Source organism: Henckelia pumila, chromosome 4, assembly GCF_033568475.1.
Source record: "Henckelia pumila isolate YLH828 chromosome 4, ASM3356847v2, whole genome shotgun sequence".
Taxonomy (NCBI): Eukaryota; Viridiplantae; Streptophyta; class Magnoliopsida; order Lamiales; family Gesneriaceae; genus Henckelia; species Henckelia pumila.
Window position 1 is genome coordinate 171,726,821 of NC_133123.1, and position 23,593 is coordinate 171,750,413.

The 23,593-nt window shown below is 37.3% G+C and overlaps 1 protein-coding gene across 1 annotated transcript; it reads left to right on the plus strand.

Moving 5' to 3' along the window:
- The first annotated feature begins 8,149 nt into the window (after positions 1-8,149).
- LOC140862330 (uncharacterized) lies at positions 8,150-8,755 on the plus strand. Its single transcript, XM_073265344.1, has one exon. The coding sequence runs from the start codon at positions 8,150-8,152 to the stop codon at positions 8,753-8,755; it is 606 nt and encodes a 201-aa protein (XP_073121445.1).
- The last annotated feature ends 14,838 nt before the right edge of the window (positions 8,756-23,593 follow it).

Here is a 23,593-nt window from a genome sequence, read left to right on the forward strand (position 1 = left end):
CTGTGAATTTTTGGGTCTGTCAGTAATTAATATTGGGCTTAATTAAGTTATTGGGCTTAAATATTTTATTTGAGCCCAATTATGTTTAAGTATTTTATTTTGGTCAAATTATGATGTTTGGGCTTAAATTAAGTTATTGGGTTAGTCTTAGATTTTATGGGCTTAAGTCTAGGGGACCAGCAGTTTGGACAATCCCATGAAAAATAACTAAGTCGAAATATATTTAATTTATTTTATGCATGAAGTTTATTTTAAGTATAAGTATATTTATTATGAAAATTAATTAAATATATATTACGGACATATTTAAAGTGCATGCATACATGAAATATTTTTATGATGTGTTTATGATATGAATCTTGCTGTGTAAGATTAGCAAACACAATAACAATTTGAATCGCACCCTCTAATCAATAAACAAAAGATCCAAAGCCCAATCTTTGAAACAAGTAAAATTGATAGGATTTTGGATTTCCATCTTTAATCGACGGTACGATTAACAACGGAAATCACGACAATTGAAACCCAAAAAAACCTTCAGATAACTTGTATCTGACAATATTCAGTGAGAAACAATCGACAAACGCTTCCAAGTAATTAAAGTGAGAAAGTTTGATTTGAAAAGCCAAAGCAAAGCTTTGTATAAAATTCTAGGTAGAATTTCAATAATTTGTGTATAAACTGAATCTGAACTATATTAATAAAATAAACAAAAGTATTTATAGTTTACAATCAAAAATAAAATATAACGCAAAATATTCCCTAAAGATATCAAAGATATCATCTAGAAAGTTTCCTAGTATAGTTAAAACTCTCAAAAAATAAGAAAATAACATCGAAATATCAAAATACCGAACACACACACAACACACCAAGTGTGTGTAAATTTCCAAAAAATCACGCTCGCTCGAGCGAGCATAACTCGCTCTCGAGCGAGAAGCTCTCTGGTCTCGAAAAATCCCAAGCTTCGTGCTCGCTCGAGTGAGAAGTCCTCTGCCCGAAATTGATTATGCAGCTCGCTCAAGCGAGACTGGGTTGCGCTCGAGCGAGACCTCTTCTGCCTCACTTTGATTTTCTTCACTCCTTTCTACTCCCAACACTTCAAGGACGCATATGCAACTCCCAAATTGATCCTCAAGTGCTCCAACCCCATCTTGGTAATTGAGCATCAGCTTTTGAAGTGCCTTCTTGAATTTGTTAGCTCGGCTCCTCGTTATTGGCCCTTGTGGCAACTCCAAAGGATCTCGAACTCCACTTTCCACTCGATCCACTTGCGAGATATCTATGATCGCATCATCCTCCCCTTCTTGAAAGTGATTTGTCCTCAAATCTCGTTCGTCTCCTACATCAAACAAAGATAAGTCAGAAACATTAAATGTAGTACTCACGTTATACTCACCTGAAAAATCTAGTTTGTAGGCATTGTCGTTGATTCTCTCCATGACTTGAAAAGGACCATCCCCTCGAGGTAACAACTTTGAACGCCTCTTCTCTAGAAAACTCTCTTTTCTCAGATGCAACTAAACCCAATCACCGGGTTCAAATACAACCTTCTACCTTCCCTTGTTCGCTCGCTTGGTATACTGCAAATTCTTTTTCTCAATATTCTCACATACTTTTTCATGCAAGATCCTCATAAATTCAGCTTTCTTCTTGCCATCCCTATTAATCCTCACTCATAGGTAACACATCAAATCCAACGGAGTCAATGGGTTAAAACCATACACAATTTCAAAAGGTGAATAATTCGTAGTAGAATGTACACTACGATTATAAGCAAATTCAATAAATGACAAACAATCCTCCCAATTTTTCAAGTTCTTTTTAATGATAGAGCGCAAAAATGTCCCTAAAGTTCTATTAACTACCTCAGTCTGTCCATCAGTTTGTGGATAACAACTAGTAGAAAACAACAACTTATTTCCAAGTTTACACCACAATGTTTTTCAAAAGTAACTCAAAAATCGAGTATCCCTATCGGAAACAATACTTCTAGGCATGTCATGCAATCTCACAATCTCATTAAAGAACAAATCTGCAACATGCGAAGCATCATCTGATTTGTGACATGCAATAAAATGTGCCATTTTTTAAAACCTATCAACCACAAAATAAATAGAATCCCTCCCCTTCTTAGAACTAGGTAATCCAAGAACAAAATCCATAGAAATATCTACCCACGGTTCATTAGGTACTGGAAGTGGAGTATATAACAACCCATGTGGCTGTGATCTAGATTTTGCTTTCTTACAAGTCACACACCGCTCACACATTCTCTCAACATCATGCTTCATATACGGCCAATAAAAATGTTCATGCAAAATATTATATGTCTTAGCCACACCAAAATGCCCCATTAAACCATCACTATGCGACTCCCTAATAAGTAACTCCCTAATTGAAATCTTAGGAATGCACAATTTATCCTCTTTAAACAAATAGCCATCATGCAAGTAACCTTTGGACCACGCATACATGACGCATAAATCTCACCAAATTCAACATCACTCACATACAACTCTTTCACATGCTCAAACCCCAAAAATTTAGAATCTAAAGTAGTTAAGAGCACGTACCTTCTTGACAATGCGTCCGCCACTACATTCTCCTTACCTTGCTTTTACTTGATTACATAAGGAAAAGTCTCCACGAACACTATCCATTTGACATGTCTTTTAATCAACTTCTGCTGCCCCTTGACAAAATGATATGAATCTTGACCAATCGATGCAGGTGTTGGCCAATCTCGAATGGCACTTACCTTCTCTTCATCAACCCTCACACCTAGTGCACTCACAACAAGTCCAAGAAACACGAGTTCGTTTGTATAAAACACACATTTCTTCAGGTTAGCATATAAATGTTCAGCATGCAATGTGATTAAAACAACTCTCAAGTGTTCCACATGATCATCTAAGTTTTTGCTATATACCAATATATCGTCAAAACAGACAACCACAAACTTCCCAATATATGCACGCAAAACATGATTCATTAAACGCATGAAAGTACTAGGTGCATTAGTCAAACCAAAAGGCATAACCATCCATTCATACAACCCATACTTTGTTTTAAATGCAGTTTTCCACTCATCTCCCTCTCTCATCCTAATTTGATGATAGTCACTTTTAAGATCAATTTTGCTAAACAAACAAGCACCATGCAATTCATCTAACATATCATCTAGTCTAGGAATATGATGCCTATACTTGATGGTAATGTTATTTATAGCTCTACAATCAACACACATACGCCAAGATCCATACTTTTTAGGTACTAACAACACAGGTACAACACATGGTGACATCGACACACGCACAAAACTTTTATCTAAAAGCTCACTTACATGTCGTTGCAACTCCTTAGTTTCCTCCGGATTGCTTCTATAAGCTGGACGATTCAGCAATGCACTCCCGGGTACCAAGTCGATTTGGTGTTCAATTTCCCTCAAAGGTGGTAATCCTTGAGGTAGCTCCTCCGGAAATAAATCATCAAATTCCTGTAATAGAGAAACAACAACGCTCGGAAGATCTCTGGCTATATCACTTGTGTTAAGGAGTACCTCCTTATAAATCATCAACACAAGTGGAATTTGAGAATTCATAACATCTCTCAACTCACTCTTTTGGGCTATATATATATATATATATATATATATATATATATATATATATATATATATATATATATATATATATATATCATTCTTTTTTTCTAAGGTCATCTCACTTTTTTGTTCACTCTTTTTTTCGGCCTCATCTCTTTTTTTTTTTTAATTTGATCATCTAACACTTGCTTTGGAGTCATAGGCAACAATACAATGGACTTTTTTTCATTACAAACGAATATTTATTTTTAAAGTCATCATGAACCACTCTCCTATCAAACTGTCATGGTCTACCCAATAAAATATAACATACTTGCATAGGGACCACATCACACTAAACCTCATCAACATATTTGCAAATAGAAAATGGCACCACAACTCGCCTATTAACTCTCACCTCCGCATAGTCATTGAACCATTGCAACATATATGGTTGAGGATGCTTCAAAAGAGACAACCCCAATTTTTCCACAAGTTCACAACTCGCTACATTGGTGCAACTACCCACATCAATGATAAGACTGCATACTTTCCCTTTACAAAACAACGAGTATGGAAAATATTTTTCCTCTGGCTCTCTTCTTCCTCTCTAGGTTGTGCATGTAACACTCTCCTACTCACCAATAACTTACCAACAACAGCCTCAAACCCATCCTCATCATCAAGATCTACCAACGCAGGAATTCCATCATAATTTTCCTCCTTACTCTCTGACTCCACATCACCACAAGCATCAATAATCATCAATTTCTTATTTGGGCATTGGCTAGAAATATGGCCAATACCTTGACACCTAAAACATTTAATATCTCTAGATCGAGTATTAGAAGTTTCAGATGTACCTTTAACCACTTGCTTTGGTGCCTCCGATTTGGTGTCAGATTTGGTTTGAACACCGGCTTGTTGTCCTCCCGTTTTGCAACGTTTGGACGCCAAGATGTTGACGATACTTCGACTGAAGGAAATCGGCCAGCTCCTCTTATCTTGAGCTGTTGCTCCACCTTCATGGCCGTCTGCACCATCTCATCCAAATCAAAACAGTGGCGAAGCTCCACTTGGTCTTGGATTTCTCTATTCAAACCACACATAAATCTGGCCATTGTAGCTTCATTATCCTCCTCAAAGTTGGTTCGGATCATCGTGGTCTCCAACTCCTTGTAGAAATCCTCCACGCTCATTGGACCCTGCCTCAAAGTCTGTATATGCCTGTACATTTCACGATAATATTGGTTAGGAACAAAACGCTTCTTCATGACACGCTTCATTTCTTCCCACATCTCGATAGGCGGATCTTCACACCTCCTTCTAGTGGTCACTAATTGATCCCACCAGATTAATGCATAATCTATAAACTCAACCACTGCTAACCTCACCTTCTTAAGGTCAGAATAATGATGGCAATCGAATACAAACTCCACACGCTTCTCCCATTCCAGATAAGCCTCCGGATCAAATTTTCCATGAAATGCTGGAATTTTCATCTTAATGCTAATAATATTCCCATCCTCCTTACTGCCCTCCGTAAATTTTCCACGTACCGCTTCTTGCCTATGCCTACCCCCATGTATTCTTCTCTCCTCATCCCAATTCTCATCAAAACTTTCCTCATCGTCTTCAAAATCATTCCCCTTCCCATTTTTATTTTTTTTTCAACTACCACTACTCTCCTCCAACTTAATCATCCTCTCATGAAGAGTCTCTAACTCCGATCTCATCACCCTAGTCAACTGCCCCATCAACGCATCCATTTGAACCTTGGAAATTCCTTGGTTCATACTCTTACTAAGATCTTTATTGGGATTCATGGTACCTGCAAGAAAATCGTTAGTAAGAAACTTCCTCACACAAATTCTCACAGTTCACTCCAAACGAATCACTCAATCACTCCTTTTTTTTCACTCAAATTTATGGAGAGGCTTTGCTTTGTAGAATAAAATTCAAACCTTCAAGTTTAAAACTTTTAGACGCTTGAAAATTGACCCACAAAGATTGTACAAACACAAGTAGGGAATTTTATGGACAACTTGACTCTAACTCGCTTCAAGGATGAATAAAGAGAAAGGAATTGGCCACAAGCTACTTTTCGTCACTTTTTTTTTCAATTTATAACTTGTAGCACAAATCACGAGACTTGGATAACAATTTTGAAAGAAACGACACAAAAATTTGATATGAGATAGATGAAGAACGAAGAACGACGAACACGAAGAAAACAAAGAACAGATGAAGATAAGATACTTACTTGATTCAAAACCTTGGCTTTGATACCAAATGATATGAATCTTGATGTGTAAGATTAGAAAACACGATTACAATTTGAATCGCACCCTCTAATCAATAAACAAAAGATCCAAAGTTTTGCCCAATCTTTAAAACAAGTAAAATTGATAGGATTTTTGATTTTCACCTTTAATCGACGGTACGATTAACAATAGAAATCACGACAATTGAAACCAAAGAAAACCTTCAGATAACTTGTATCTGAAAATCTTTAGTGAGAAACAATCGACAAACGCTTCCAAGTAATTAAACTAAGAAAGTTTGATTTGAAAAGCCAAAGCAAAGCTTTGTATAAAATTCTAGAGATAATTTCAATAATTTGTGTATAAACTGAATCTGAATTATATTAATGAAATAAACAAAAGTATTTATAGTTTACAATCAAAAATAAAAGATAACGCAAAATATTCCCTAAATATATCAAAGATATCATCTATAAAGTTTTCTAGTATATTTAAAACTCTCAAAAAAATAGTAAAATAACATCAAAATATCAAAATCTCGAACACACACACAACATGCCAAAGTGTGTGTAAATTTTTGGAAAATCACGCTCGCTCGAGCGAGCATAACTCGCGCTCGAGCGAGAAGCTCTCTGGTCTCGAAAATTCCCAAGCTCGCTCGAGCGAGCATGAAGTGCGCTCGAGCGAGAATTCCTCTGCCCGAAATTGATTATGCAGCTCGCTCAAGCGAGACTGGATTGCGCTCGAGCGAGACCTCTTCTGCCTCACTTTTATTTTCTTCACTCCTTTCTACTCCAAACACTTCAAGGACGCATATGCAACTCCCAAATTGATCCTCAAGTGCTCCAACCCCATCTTGGTAATTGATCATCAGCTTTTGAAGTGTCTACTTGAATTTGTTAGCTCGGCTCCTCGTTATTGGCCCTTGTGGCAACTCCAAAGGATCTCGAACTCCACTTGTCACTCGATCCACTTGCGAGCTATCTATGATTGCATCAGTTTATGATTGAGAATTGAGCATGAAAAATATTTTTGATGGAAATTGAAGTGATGTGACAACACAAAGGTGGTTTACCACCAGCATAGAGGTAGTTTACTACCAGCACAGAGGTGGTTTACTACTAACACAGAGGTAGTTTACTACCAGCATAGAGGTGATTATTCACCGTCACGTACGTTGGTTCTTTAGACTGATTAGTCGGCACAGTTATTAGTCACATTCATGGATATGACCATAGACCGTTTATGATGATGGCAAGCTCAATTATTCTATTATGATTAGTTATGATTTATGTATGTACTAATGATGATAGATGTTTATGATGCATTATTTTTAAGATCATGCATGCATGTTCATGTAAGTTATATGTATTAGTATGATTATGTGCTTATGTGTGATTTTTAAACCTTGTTATTATGAGATAAAACATGTTGTACCTCTAGGCTCACTACGCTTATATGGTGCAGGTGAGCATTAGTATGATGATATAGTTGATGACACGGTTGCTCCGACCGGCGGTGAGGGCCTATGAGTTCACACGCAGACGGCATCCGTGACCTATGTTATTCGTGTTTTATGTCATTATATTTTTATCAGTATTTTAAAACTAGTTTTCCGCATTTACACATTTTTGGTGGTTGAAAATATTAATTTTTTTATATGGATGCATGATTTATGGATTTTTTGTTGAGATATTAATTTATTTCTGCATGATTTGAGAATTTTATTAAATATTTGGACATCATTTATATCAAGTTTTAATTAATGTTAAATTTTATGTTTTTATACATATTTGTATGGGCATATATGTAGTATTAGTATTATTATTATTATTATTATTATTATTATTATTATTATTATTATTATTATTATTATTATTTTAAAAAATAAAAAAAATTCTTGCATTTTATTAGATCGAGTCGTTTCATTTGTTATCAAAGCACGGTCCTTGGAGGATGACTAGTCTGCTACGTGGAGCTCAGAAGCCACACTACCGGTCTGTAAGTTTTAAGTGCTTTAAATATGTTTTATTAGGAGCATGTGTTCATGATTTAAGGTTTTATGTTAGTAAAGTTTTAAAATACTTAATTATGCCTTGAGATTTACGTAAAGAATAAGTGGTGATGCGATATGCCTCGGAGAAGAGTAGTCCATAGGTGTGAAATTGGGTAATTTAAGATTTGGGTGCATCTGCTTGGAAATCTTTTGCGTGCAGAGAGGATTCTAGTTAGAGGTAACTCTACGTTTGCGTTGCTAGAATCTGGAGCTACGCATTCGTTTATCTCAAAAGAGTTTATCATGCACGTAGGTATCACACCCGAGGTTGCTACCACAGGTTATGTTATCACCGTGCCATCTGGAAGGATTCTCACTACTACGAGTGTCATCAGAGGCCTGGAATATGAGTTGCAGGGGAACACAATCAAGGTCGATCTAGTTGTATTGCCTATGACAGACTTTGATCACATATTGGGCATGGACTGGCTGACAGTCAATGGAGCTTCGATTGATTTTTGGCAAAGGACAGTATCAGTGAAACCTTTTGAGGGTGACCTGTTTATTTTCCTTGCGTCCCAGAGCAGCAGTGCTTCGCATATCATCTCTTTTGTGTGTGCGAGAAAATTATTACAGAGGGGTTGCCAGGGGTTTATTGCCAGTGTATTTGCAGTGTCAGAACAGCCTATCAGATCTATGGCAGAGATAGAGGTTGTTCGTGATTTCCCGGATGTCTTTCTGGATGACGCTGTAGGAATTCCACTAGCTAGAGAGGTGAAGTTCGGTATTGAGTTGATACCAGATATTGTGACTGTCTCTAAGGTACCGTACCAACTTGCTCCCACTGAGATGAAAGAGCTGAAAGAAATAGATTCAGGAGCTACTGGAGAAGGGCTTCATTCATCTTAGCTTTTCTCTTTGGGGAGTGCCAGTATTATTTGTGAAAGAGAAGAATGACAGTATGAGACTGTGCTTTGACTAAATAGAGCTTAACAGAGGTACAATGAAAAATAAGTATCCACTACCAAGGATCGAGGACTTATTTGATTAGTTGCAGGGAGCTTCCGTATTCTCTAAGATCGATCTACGAGCTGAATATCATCAGTTGTGAGTCAGAGATTTTGACGTGTCCAAGACTGCTTTTCGGACACGTTATGGGCATTACGAGTTCTTAGTGATGCCATTCGGGTTGACCAATGCTCCAGCGACCTTCATGGATCTCATGAACCGTGTATTTCATCCGTATCTCGATGAGTTCATCATAGTATTTATTGATGACATATTGATCTACTCCAGAAGCATTGAGGAGCATAGACAACACTTGCAGACAGCTTTGCAGACTCTGAGAGAGCATAGATTGTTGATAAGTGCATTTTGTATGCATTATTTTATGTCTATTTTGCATGTATTCGTATGGTTTCATATTTTTTTATGTGTGTTTTTATGTGATTTATTTCTTATATGTGCATTTCACTCTCCGGGTTAATTTTATTGGAAAATGAATTTATGAAGAATGAATTACGGAGCAGCCATGATATAAAAATCATACTTTATTTTAGAAAGCTCCAAAACCAATCTCCACTGTTCAAAATAAATTTCAAGACGTTTTTAAGCTGCTGTCCAAATTTTAGGTCAATCCGATGGCTAGAAGTCAAGATATGAATTTTTCAAAATCGTTGCGCGCAGTAGAAAATTGATCTCACTCGAGCGAGAATCTGGTGCTCGCTCTAGCGAGCGAGACGGGCCAAAATTCCTTTGGAGCAGAAAGTTGCTCGCTCGAGCGAGACTTGTTCTCGCTCGAGCGAGCGGAGCATACAAAATTTATATTTTTGGAAACTCTTGCTCGGGAAGGATACTATCTTTTGAAGACCCTTGGGCATATAAATACGAATCTATTCATCAGATTAAGGGTTCCGAACGCAGACAACACAAGGAAGGCGACTTCAAAGCTTGGGAGAAGATTTCTACACTTTTTCTTCTTATGTTCTTCTTTATTTTTATTTTTGAATTATAATTTCAATTATTGAGTAGTTTTTTTTCAACCAAGACAGCGTGATTGAGTCTAACAAATTTATGTAGAAAACTTGGATGTCTGTTTGGGATTTTTCAGACTTGATTTTGTTTTATTGATTATCATATTTATATTTGTCTTGTGAATAGTCTGATCAACTGTTTTCTTGCATGTTAATCGATTCCAAGTCGACAGATGAGGTATTGATTTCGATCACTTTGATAATCAACATATTGTAAAATCGACTAGAAATAAAATTCGGTTTCAGTGTGCGGTTTTAGGTGAAAACGGAATTCTCACAGTTCTTCATGGATTTGAATTAGATTAGAATTACGAAAGATTAATCCATCAATATTTGAGTAGGTTTGATTGTTCTAGAAATAGACATTTGAACAAGTTAGGAGAATTCCCGTAATCTAAGATTAAATCTGAGTCCTGAATCGGCTACATGTTACATGATTTGTTCGGTATCTACGTGTGTCTTGGTTGTCTCGTTTTAATTAAATTTTCTTTTCAACTATTTTAATTCTTATTTCTTCAAAAGTTTTTAATATAAATTCTTATTTTATTTAAATCATCTTAATCCTTTTATGATTTTGTCTAGATTAAGTAAAATAATTAATTCTTGAGAATTGACAACAGTCCTTGTGGGATCGATACTTGGACTCTTTATCCACATTACTATTGCTTGACCTAGTGCACTTTCTAGTAGACACCAAATTAAGTGGTCAATTGTATGCAAAGTTCAGCAAGTGTGAGTTTTGGCTTGAGCAGGTGGCATTTCTTGGCCATATCGTTTCTAGAGATGGGATAGCTGTGGATCAGTCTAAGGTTGAGGCAGTGCATAAATGGGGGACTCCGAAGAATGCATTAGAGATTCGCAGTTTCTTGGGTTTGGAAGGATACTACAAAAATTTTATCAAGGGATTTTCCTCAACTGCAGTGCCCTTGACATCGTTGACCAAAAAGAATGCGAAGTTTGTGTGGAGTCCTGATTGTCAGAGGAGCTTCGATCAGTTGAAAGAGGCACTCACTTCTGCACCAGTGTTAGCGATGCAAGTTGCACACGAGGAGTTAGTGGTGTACACAGATGTGTCTAAGCTTGGTTTAGGCATCATACTTATGCAGTGTGACAGAGTGATTGCTTATGCGTTTAGACAGCTGAAGATTCATGAGCAGAATTATCCGACGCATGATCAGGAGCTTGCAGCAGTTGTGTTTGCGTTGAAAATATGGAGGAACTATCTGTATGGCAAGAAGTGTAATATTTTCACCGATCAAAAGAGCCTCAAGTACTTCTTCACCCAGAAGGAGTTAAACATGAGGCAACACAGATGGTTAAAGCTCGTGAAGGATTACGACTGTGACATTAGCTACCATCCGGGTAAGGCTAATGTAGTGGCCGATGATTTGAGTTGAAAGACATCAGTAGTATCTTTTTTATCGATGCAGTTGCCACTTCAAATAGAGATTCAGAGGTTCAAGCTAGAGGTTTACTCGGGCGGGCACACACCGAGTTTATCAACATTGACAATGCAAGCGACTTGGTATCGCTTAGTCGTATCACGCCCAAATTAGCCCAACTCAGATTAACTAAATAAACATGTAGTAACGAGAGTAGGGATCGTTTCCACGAGGAAAGTGAAATTTATTTGTGTTATTAAAAATACTTGAAATAAATAAAAGGGGATTAGGAAATTTTAGAATTAACTACTATGCAAGAATTAAAATAAGGAAGATCAATAAATTAACGAGACTTGGTATCGGTCGACTACACCCTTGAAATCATTCACTCGATCATCGATTCTCTAAAAATAATTAATTCACATCGAATATTCATCATTGGAAATCAAATTCATGTTTCACCTTAATTTTAGTTAATTGGAAAACAACATTCTAAATTAATCCTTACCAATAAATTAACCCGATAACAGCAATCTAGATTTAAATCCACGGTAGCATTCATATGAGTGAAACTGATGAATCTAGACAACACATGCACCAGTGGATGTATTTAGCCTAGTCAATTGTTGTTCCTACGAATTAATAAATTCAATAGCAGAAAATATCAAACGTAGGTTCTTCACAAATTAGATGGTCCAAACAATTACTGATTTGAATTCTAATTTAACAGTAGATTGTATAGCGAAATCACAGGAGATCGGATTATTGACTTTTATAAAATTAAATATGATCGGATTTGGACAACTGCTTCAAAACATCTTGAACATTATTCTGGACGGTGGAGATCGGATTTTGACTTTTATAAAATTAAATATGATTTTCTGATCATTGCTGCTCTGTAATTCATTCTTGCGCAATAGCTTTTTCCATATTTTCCTCGACAAAATGCTACGTCCTATACAATAAACACGGGAGCGTGTAATGTAGACACGATGTATGAAAAACCAACAAAAACTTAATTAAAACAAATGAATGCACGCGCAAATGACAATAAAATGATAATAAAATATGCAACTTAATCCTTGCTCGCCCTCGAGCAAGTATGCAAAAACAAAATGAAACAGAACAAACACATAAGCAAGGACGAATCACGCATATCATAGCCTCAGAGAAAACCACTTTCATCTAAAAATAAGTTCATAGCGTCTCTCAATCATCAATGATACACTTTCAGTCGAATTCGAACGTGTGTGTGTGCCATGTTACCCCAGTTACATGCAACTTCAAAAGAACAAAGTTTCAAGACTGTTCGCCGACCTATAACAATTCAGTGCAAGCCTCACCATCAAGAACTCTCCTCTCAACAATCCTTCAACACAACACAACTTCCTTGAGAAAAATTACGCACCTCCGAATTTTGCACCCGTTATTGCTTTAGCCCCAATAATTACCCGCATACTTAGCTATAACTAAGACAGGATTAGAATTTCAATCCCCTCGTCTATAGCACGGATGGAGCATCAACCCCATTTTATCCGCATACTTAGCCTTGAATTTGATCTTTTAGGATTAGGATTTCAATCCTTTTCAGGCCCGGATGGAGTTGTAAAAATTTTTTTTTTTTTTTTTAGGTGCGCCCAAGATCGTTTATGCCATATCAAAGAAATCATCAAGATTCAAACACTATCAAGTTTCACAAACACCTATTGTCGTGCAATGGTCCAACAGACTTCCACGATATCTAATACATCGCTACACTTCACTGGTTAAACATGCGTGCTTAAGAATATTCAACAAACAACCTACGGTTTCTCAAATCCAATCAAGTGTTAAATTTTTTTCAAAAATCCATTTTTTAACTACCTCATCATAAGCTAGAAATCATCATCTACTTATGCACACAAAACACACATGAAACAAATCATGAACTATATGAAAATACGAAACAAAAACAAATGCAAGACAAAATACCAAATACTGAATGCACCCCCCACAATTATCTAAAGCATTGCCCTCAATGTTCTAGCATTAAAAACACAACACACAACACAAATAAAAAAATGATAACGAGATGCAAAATTAAAACAGAACTCCCCTGGTTCAAGTGTTGGCGTTGTCATCCTCTTTGGCCTCAGGCTGAATAATGGAAGACTCCTATTGAAAATTGGACGGCAGATGGGGCGGCTAGGCTCCTGAAAACAAAGAAAATAAAACGAAAAAAAACAAAACAAAACAAAAATGAAATAAAGAAAAAATACACTGGGTTGCCTCCCAGCCAGCGCTGGATTTTCAGTCTTCAGCTTGACTCTCAGAAGCACTGCTCAAAGAGTGGCTGACGCCCAAAATAAGTGTCATATGACACCACGAAAGGGTCTTGGTTCCATAAGCCCTCAAGCTTGGCCAGATATAAACAGTTAAAACTCGTCACCGGAACAACACTCCAAAGTAGCTGATAAACATGGGAAGAGAACGTCTCGGTGGGCTCTTGGAAGCTAACATATTTTGAGACTGGTACGAATGGAAAGGAAGGATCTTGGGGATATGTGTATGATAATACTATCGATGCGCTCATATCGATAGACTCTTGAACTCCGTCATCCTCAAACTCAAGTGGTAACATATTTCCATCGTACGAAATTTTTTCCAGAACATGTTCCGACTGAGGTCCAATAAGAAGAGACGACTCAAACACCTCTAAATCTTCAGTAGGAATTGATTCCCACTCCCAATTCTGGTTCTCTGAGTCATCATCATTAAACCAAATTGGGTTGGTCAATGCTTGAGTATCTTGCTTCACTTCATGTTCTTGGTATTCATGGACGAGTGATCTCTTGATATTCTCTATGTGCTCCACAAGGTGATATCTAGAATTTTTTAGATCTTCTACAGTTTCCACAGTTGATGCCACAAGCTTGCTCATGATATCTTCTAGCGGATGTAAGATCAACTTCGAACAACTTCCCTCCTCCTTTTGAAGCTCAAATGATTGGTCTGTAAAATCCGGGTATTGAGAGTGTGAATACCAGTAATAGTCAAACTCGGCCATATCATCCAACAGGTGTCTCATGGTATCATCATCTCGGAAAAATATTGAAATACCGGCTGTGAAAGCTCCATCAATTACCCATTTTCTTGTCACTGCATCCAAACCATTAAGAAAATATGTAAGGAGAGAATAGTTAGAAAACTCATGATACCGGAAGATGGTTTCCAAATCTTTGAATCTCTTCCATGCTGCGTAGAATGGCTCTCCGTGTTGCTGGATAAAACTTGCTAATACTTGTCGATTTGACATCTCAAAGTATTACACCGCAAGAATCCCCCTTCGCCTAAGCAAAATTCTTTCTATCTCTGGGTCGTATGAAAATTCTTCTTCTTTCGAAGATTCACCTGCACGCACGAACAAACCAGAGTAGCACTAGGAGGAATAATAATAATAAAAAAAAAACAAAAACACAAATAAATGAAACGCCTTTCCCCGGCAACGGCGCCAAAATTTGGTAGCGCTTAGTCGTATCACGCCCAAATTAACCCAATTCAGATTAACTAAATAAACATGTAGTAGCGAGAGTAGGGATCGTTCCCACGAGGAAAGTGAAATTTATTTGTGTTATTAAAAATACTGGAAATAAATAAAAGGGGATTTGGAAATTTTAGAATTAACTACTATGCAAGAATTAAAATAAGGAAGATCAATAAATTAACGAGACTTGATATCGGTCGACTACACCCTTGAAATCATTCACTCGATCATCGATTCTCTAAAAATAATTAATTCACATCGAATATTCATCATTGGAAATCAAATTCCTGTTTCACCTTAATTTTAGTTAATTAGAAAACTGCATTCTAAATTAACCCTTCCCAATAAATTAACCCAATAACAGCAATCTAGATTTAAATCCACAGTAGCATTCATATGAGTGAAACTGATGAATCTAGATAACACATGCACCAGCGGATATATTTAGCCTAGTCAATTGTTGTTCCTACGAATTAATAAATTCAACAGGAGAAAATATCAAATGTAGTTGCTTCACAAATTAGATGGTTCAAACAATTACGGATTTAAATTCTAATTTAGCAGTAGATTGTATAGCGAAATCACAGGCCTATAATCTCACATACAAGCATGAAATAAATCAGAACAACTCTTGATACTCAAATTGAATTAAACAATGAAAATCTGAATTTCACAAGATAAATAAATTCAAGGGTTCGTCTTTCTCAACCAAGAATAAAAACAAGAAGAATTAAAATCTAAGAACAAGAAAGATAAAATCTAGCCGCCAGATGAATTCTCTGTATGTAGCCATCTAAAGATCTTCAGAATTCATCAAAAGATAGTAATTTGGGAGTTATATGATGTATTTAAAGACTAGAGTCCTTCCCAAGAAAGTTTCCTAATTAAAACAGATTTCTCGAAAAAGTCGATGCGATCGAGCGCACCGTGTTCGTCCGATCGATCGCTCAATAATATGCAATTCTCTGTTTTTCAACTTCTTGGCCGCTCGATTTCTCCGAGTATGTCCGCTCGAGCGCGCAGCTTTTTTCCCAGCGAGCAGCAATTTTGCAAAATTTATATACGAAGATCTAGCCGTTGGATTGAACTGAAATTTGGACAGCTGCTTCAAAACATCTTCAAATTTATTCTGGACGGTAGACATTGGATTTTGATTTTTATAATATTAAATATGATTTTCTGATCATTGATGCTCCGTAATTCATTCTCGCGCAATAGCTTTTCCATCTTTTCCTCGACAAAATGCTACGTCCTATACAATAAACACGGGAGAGTGTAATGTAGACACGATGTATGAAAAACCAACAAAAACTTAATTAAAACCAATGAATGCACGCACAAATGACAATAAAATGATAATAAAATATGCAACACAAACATGCCCATCATGACTCTTTGAGATCGAATCAGAGATCGGCAGCCTGCTGATGAGCAGTTACAGCGTATGAGGCAGAGGGATGAGGCTAAGGGCAGTCTTCTGTATACTATCGTAGATGGTATTGTTCAGTACCGAGGTCGGATGTGGGTACCGAACTTCGATTAGTTGAGGACAGATATCTTGACAGAGGCTCACGCATCTCCGTACTCCATTCATCCCGCAAGTACAAAGATGTACCAAGATTTACAGTCTTTGTATTGGTGGCCTGGAATGAAGAGATACATCGGATGTTTTGTAGCAGAGGCTTGACTTGTCAGCAAGTCAAGGCAGAGCATCAGCATCCCGTAGGTTTGCTTAGACCTCTCCCCAATCCGGAATGAAAGTGGGAGAACATCACAATGGATTTTGTGGTGGGTCTTCCGAGGAGTGACAAAGGTATTACGGCGATTTGTGTCATTTTTTATCGACTCACCAAATCAGCTCATTTCTTACCCGTGAGGACTTCTTTCACTTTGACTCAGTATGCACAGCTTTATATCAGAGAGATTGTTAGACTGAATGGCATACCTGTGTCTATTGTGTCAGATAGATATCCGAGATTCACATATGCAATTTTGGAAAAATCTGTACATAGCTTTGGGGACTAAGTTACTATTCAGCACCGCTTTTCATCCCAGACATATGGTTAGTCTGAGAGGGTGATTCAGGTCCTTGAGGATTTATTGATGGCTTGTGTCATCGATTTCTTGGGCTCTTGGGAATCGAGACTACCGCTAGCGAAGTTCACCTATAAAAATAGTTACCAGGTGTCTATAGATATGGATCCTTACGCGGCTCTTTACAGGAGGAGATGTAGATCTCCAGTGCACTGGGAAGAGGTTGGAGAGAGAGTTCTACTTGGTCCCGAGATAGTGCAGCAGACTGCAGATGTTGTGACTCGGATTCGGGATCGTATAAGGACTGCTCAGAGCCTTCAGAAGAGTTATGCTGACACACAACGACGAGATCTTGAGTTCGTTGTTGGTGACCACGTGCTTCTGAAGGTGTCACCTATGAAGGGTGTGGTGCGCTTTGGTCGGAAAGTCAAGCTCAATCCGAGATATATTGGCCCATTCGATATTTTGGAGAGGGTTGGCACGTTTTCCTACCATTTGGCGTTATCACCAGATCTTGCGGCAGTGCACAACGTGTCATGTGTTCATGCTTCGGAGATACATCTCGAATTTGTCGCATGTGCTGGATTACGAGCCTCAAAGGTTGACGCCAGAGCTAGCTTTTGAGGAGAGACCAGTGCGGATTGTGGCTAGGGAGGAGCGGAGGCTTAAGACGCAAGTCATACCGATGGTCAAGGTCCAGTGGCTGAATCTCTGAGGAGGAAGCTACTTGGGAGACCGAGGCAGACATGAGGACTCGCTATCAGAAATTTTTCGGGTAAGTACCTTAATTTTGAGGACGAAATTTATTTTAAGGGAGGGAGAATTGTAGCACCCGATATTTTAATACGTAAATTCTCATGCATAATTAAGGAAAATAATTATTTAAAAATTTAGAAATGTGGGTTAAAATGATATTTATGTGTTATTATGTGATTTATGTGCATGGTTTAAATTATTTTAGAAATTAACCCATAATTATTGAATTTTTAGATTTTTGAGTAAATGATTAATTTTATCGCGTTGACGGGACCGTGGACGGACGAGATATTAGCTTTTCAACAAAAATATTTTATTAGATTTTTAGGAGCCTTAAAATATTATTTTAAGGTATTATTTCATGAAAATTATTGTATTTATTATATATATATATATATATATATATATATATATGTGTGCCCAATTTTACCCAAAATAAGTCATTTTAATGGCTTTTATTAACTTTTAAAAATTCCTTATTATGTAATTTTGGGATTTGGGTTAAGTTATATCAAAATTATATTTTTTATTTTTAGTGTTAAATGTATTATTAAGTTAGAACAACTAATTATCTTAATTTATGTAATTATCTTAAATTATCTACCCTAAATCCCTCCCTATCTCATGTTTCTCCTTCTAGATGCTTCCTCCATCTTCTTCCACTTTCCCCCACGTTTTTCTAGCAGAAAAACAAGCCTCCATAGCCGACTTCAAGAATTTTTATTGAGTTTTCATAGATCCGTCATCCCAGAGTTTGTACACGCGTTAAAGCTTCAAATAAAAATCAAAGGCATGTTAAATTCTTTTCTAATATGAATTCTTAATGTATGGAAGATAAACACGACTATATTAAAATCGTATCCTCAATCCAATAACAAAATAAATCAAGAAATTGCCCAATCTTGAAAACAAGTAAATATTTTGGATTATTCACCTCTAGTTTACTTGGAACTAGCAATAAACAATCACGAATAAAAACAATTGATCACAATGGGACCTTCAAAAAACCTGTTTCTGACAATCCACAAGGATAATCAATCGACAAACGCCACAAAGTATGAACTTTGATAAGTTTGATTTTGAACAAAGCACAAATCTTCAATAAAAATTCTAGAGAGAATTTTATGTATACAAATCTGAAATCTTAATTGTTATTCAATAATGAATGTTTGTTGTATTTATAATACAACTACAAAATAATAAAAGATATCGCAAAATATATCTAAAGATATAATAATATCTCCTAAAAGTTTCCTAGTAGGAATAAAAGACCTAAAATTAGCAAAATAATACCAAAATAATAATATTCCCGAACACACACACAAACACCTTCGGTGTATGTAAAAGACGTCGGGGCGGGCGCGCTAGGGCATGGCGCGGGCGCACCAAAGTTTCGCAAAAACTTCTTCAATTTCGCATCCAGACGTGCGGGCGCACGTTCAGAAGGCGCGGGTGCGCTGTAGCTTCGAGCTTGGTCTTCAATTTCTTCACTTTCTTGACCTCCTTTGACCTTAATAAGATTATAACATCCCCCAAACTGAATATTAAGAAATCCAACGCCCTCTTATGACTTCAACATCAAGGATTGAAGTGCTTCCTTGAACTTCTTAACTCGGCCTCTCGTAACTGGTCCTTGTGGTATCTCCAACGGATCCTTAGCCACTTGATCAGCATGCGAGCCATCCATGATTGCATCATTTTTGTTTCAACACCATATAAGCTACATATTCATATTTCATCACGTTTTGCATTGATAATATGATGTTCATGCGGGATCTTTATTTTATGGATAAAAAACTCATGAATATGGATTGTTTGCATCTTATTCTCACGTTTTTCTTGCATGGGTTGAACATGGCTGCTGCTCCTTGGCTGGAGACGTGTATTGGTGTCCCTAGGGTCAGTTGGATCGAGTGGTTTGAGCCAAGAGAGGGCTAGTCGAGCCATGTCAGTTGATGGCTAAGGGTGCATGAAGATTTGGGCTATGAGGGAGAAGGCTTCGTTCTCCTTCCTCAGGCCACATTTTGGGCTGATTTTTGATTGGTTGGAAACCTCTAGATGTTGGCTAGAAGTGAAAAGTGGTTTGATGGAAAAAAGTGGCCGGAGTAGGGAGAACGAACGGTTTTGGCCGAGTCGCTCACCTGCGCGCGCGATATCAGATATGGGCTGGTGTTTGGGTTCATTCTCCACCTATAGTGCATGGTTTGGGTTGCTTCTTTGCTTTTTGAAAAGGTCTCAAAGTGGGCTAGCCAGTGGTGGTGGTGCTCCGACCAGAGACGGCCGGAGTATGGCTGCAGCAACCATGGATTGGCTGCTGCTCGCGACCAAGAAGGGAAGAGGGAGGGGGATCGGGTTTTGGGCTGGAGGCGGGCTGGGCCAGGGCTGGGGAGTCCGGGTTGGGTTTGTCGGGTCATGGGTCATGTTAGTTGGATCCGGGTCCGGGTTAAGTTAGTTGGGCTCGGGTATTTTTAGTTTTAAGTATTAATTAGATTAAGTGGTATTTTTGGGCTAATTCAATTGTTTAAAAATTTATTTGGGCTTCTAATTATTTTAATTAGGCCTTAAAATTAGTTATTTAAGTAAGCCCAATAATTTTCATGGACTTGGGAGTCCATGGAAATTATTGGGCCAGGCTGTGAATTTTTGGGTCTGTCAGTGATTAATACTGGGCTTAATTAAGTTATTGGGCTTAAATATTTTATTTGAGCCCAATTATGTTTAAGTATTTTATTTGGTTCAAAGTATGATGTTTGGGCTTAAATTAAGTTATTGGGCCAGTATTAGATTTTACGAGCTTAAGTCTAGGGGACCAGCAGTCTGGACAATCCCATGAAAAATAACTAAGTCGGAATATATATTTAATTTATTTTATGCATGAAGTTTATTTTAAGTATAAGTATATTTATTATGAAAATTAATTATATATATTACGGACATATTTGAAGTGCATGCATACATAATTATTTTTATGTTGTGTTTATGATTGAGAATTGAGCATGAAAAATATTTTTGATGGAAATTGAAGTGATGTGATAGCACAGAGGTGGTTTACCACCAGCATAGAGGTAGTTTACTACCAGCACAGAGGTGGTTTACCACTAGCACAGAGGTAGTTTACTACCAGCATAGAGGTGATTATTCACCGCCACGTATGTTGGTTCTTTAGACTGATCAATCGGCACAGTTATTATTCACATTCATGGATATGACCATAGACCGTTTATGATTATGACATGCTCAATTATGCTATGTATGATTAGTTATGATTTACGTATGGACTGATGATGACAGATGTTTATGATGCATTATTTTTAAGATCATGCATGCATGTTCATGTAATTTATATGTATTAGTATGATTATGTGCTTATGTGTGATTTTTAAACCTTGTTATTATGAGATAAAACATGTTGGACCTCTAGGCTCACTACGCTTATATGGTGCAGGTGAGCATGAGTATGATGATATAGTTGATGACACGGTTTCTCCGACCGGCGGTGAGGGCCTATGAGTTCACACGTAGACGGCACTCGTGACCGATGATATTTGTGTTTATTGTCATGATATTTTTATTAGTACTTTAGAACAAGTTTTCCGTATTTACACGTTTTTTGTGGTTGAAAATATTATTTTTTTTATGGATGCATGTTTTATGGATTTTTAGTTGAGATATTAATTTATTTCTGCATGATTCGAGAATTTTATTAAATATTTGGACAACATTTATATCAAGTTTTAATTAATGTTAAATTTTATGTTTTTATACATATATGTATGGGCATATATGTATTATTATTATTATTATTATTATTATTATTATTATTATTATTATTATTATTATTTTAAAAAATAATTCTAGCATTTTATTAGATCGAGTCGTTTCACATGTAGTATCTTGTATGCTTGAATATGGAATAACGTTGTTAACTTTCATGTACCTCTTGTTCTTGTATGCCTAGCATTACTCACCTTGAGTTTATATTGAAAGATGGCAAGAATATAGCAAAGGACAACACAAGTGAATTTCTAAAATTTTCGAGCAGAGTTTTCTCGCTCGATCGGTGGAGTTTGACCGATCGAGCAAGGCTAATTTTTAAGAAAACAGTGTTTAGGCCACTCTTTGCTTGCTCGATCGGCGGAGTTTGACCGATCGAGCGAGACTCAGACTTTTAAAAAAAAATTTATTTGGTTTACTTGTACTTAGTTCCAATGCCTATTAATGAGTCGTGAGATTATAGTAGACGAGCCTGAGCGGGGTAGATTTAGTCGCATATATTCTTTGTGCATGAGTTTAATGTAGTGGTTGATTATTTGAATTTTATGCGAGCCTGTTCTACTCTTTGAAATCATATGTTATATGCTAGCATGTTCAACTATTGCAAGTATGTGCTTATATGAGTTAATTGCTTAACATGTGATATAAAAGTGTTGTGTGATGGGAATAAGGCATACTAATGAGATTAAAGAGTATGAGATATTGGAACTGAGATATGATGTTGTTATTTGCTGAATTGTTGTCTACTCTCAGTCTATCAGTTATGCCTTCCCGAGTTATGCCTCTTCGCAGTGGTCGCAATATTCCACAGCCACCACCGATTGAGCAAGTGCTTCCCCCAGAAGTCCGTAATATTTCACCGGTACCTCCGACTGAGCAAGGAAGTACTACTGTTAATCCGATGGATACGACTGCTAATCCGATGGAGGTGTTGCTGAAGCGATTCCAGTCATTTAAACCACTGAGTCTGAAAGGTATAGAGGATTCTGTAGCATGTGAAAGTTGGCTTGATGATATTGAGCAACTGTTTGAATCCATTTATTACTCTGATGACCGACAAGTTCGATTGGTTATACATCAGTTACATGATGTGGCTAAAGGTTGGTGGATCATGACCAAGAAAGCTTTGGAAAACCGAGGTAATGTTATTACCTGGACAGTGTTTAAAGCTGAGTTTTTTAGGCGTTTCTTTCCTCCATCATATAGAAAGGACAAGGGAGCGGATTTTGCTAATTTGCAACAGGATAATATGTGTATTGAAGATTATGTTGTGAAGTTTTCCATTTTACTCCGTTTTGCACCTCATATTGCTGATAATGAGGAAGCAACGGCCGATCAATTCATCAACGGTCTTAATCCCGATGTCTTCAAGTTGGTTAATGCGGGGCGACCTAATAATCTTGCTGATTCCCTCGATAAAGCCAAAGGTGCAGAAGCCGGTATGAATAGACAGAAAAAGGAACTACGTTTATGCCTCAATCTTCTCAACAATCACAGTCACAATCTGTGCAACCTCAATCATCCTTTCCTCAGCAACAAAGCAGGTATGAATGAGGTGGTAGTAGTGGTAATAGAAAAGATTTCTTTAAGCCCAAAGGTAAATAGTTCAAGAGACTTGGTAGCAGTTCTTCAAGTTCTAGTAGTTCAAGACAAGCTGGTTCAGCCCAGAGTTCAGGGTATTCTGGCTGGTTTTGCAATAAATGCGGAGGAAGACATTCCAGCGATGATTGCAAGGGGGTTACAGGTAGTTGCAAGCTATGTAATACGCCAGGACATTATGCTAGAGTATGTCCTACACGTAATACTGGACCTTCACCAGGTGGAGGTACGTCAAGATTTTCAAATTCTGCTGATAGACAAGCTCCTTCTGAGCATTCCTTTCGACCTTCAAGTAGACCAGCACAGAGCAGACAGGGAGAGAGCCAGAGTGTAGGACAACCTCCAAGGCATCAAGCTAGAGTTTTTGCATTAACAGAGGATCAGACTCAGGGCACCGGACAATGTGATTACAGGTAATTGTGTTATTTCTGGTTATCCTGCTTATGTGTTGATTGACACTAATGCATCACATACATTCATAGCTGAAAGATTTGTAGCATTGCATGCCTTTCCTGCTGAGCATTTATCTTCTGTATTTGTTATCTCATCGCCTATGGGAAAAGATAAGACATCTGTGAGTGTAGTCAGAGGTTGTGAGTTACATTTTGATGGCAATGCGATTGAAATTGACTGTATAGTACTTGGT

What these genes read in the sequence shown, in the direction of transcription:
- LOC140862330 (XM_073265344.1), top strand. Translation starts at nt 8,150, where the DNA reads ATGCACGTAGGTATCACACCCGAGGTTGCTACCACAGGTTATGTTATC.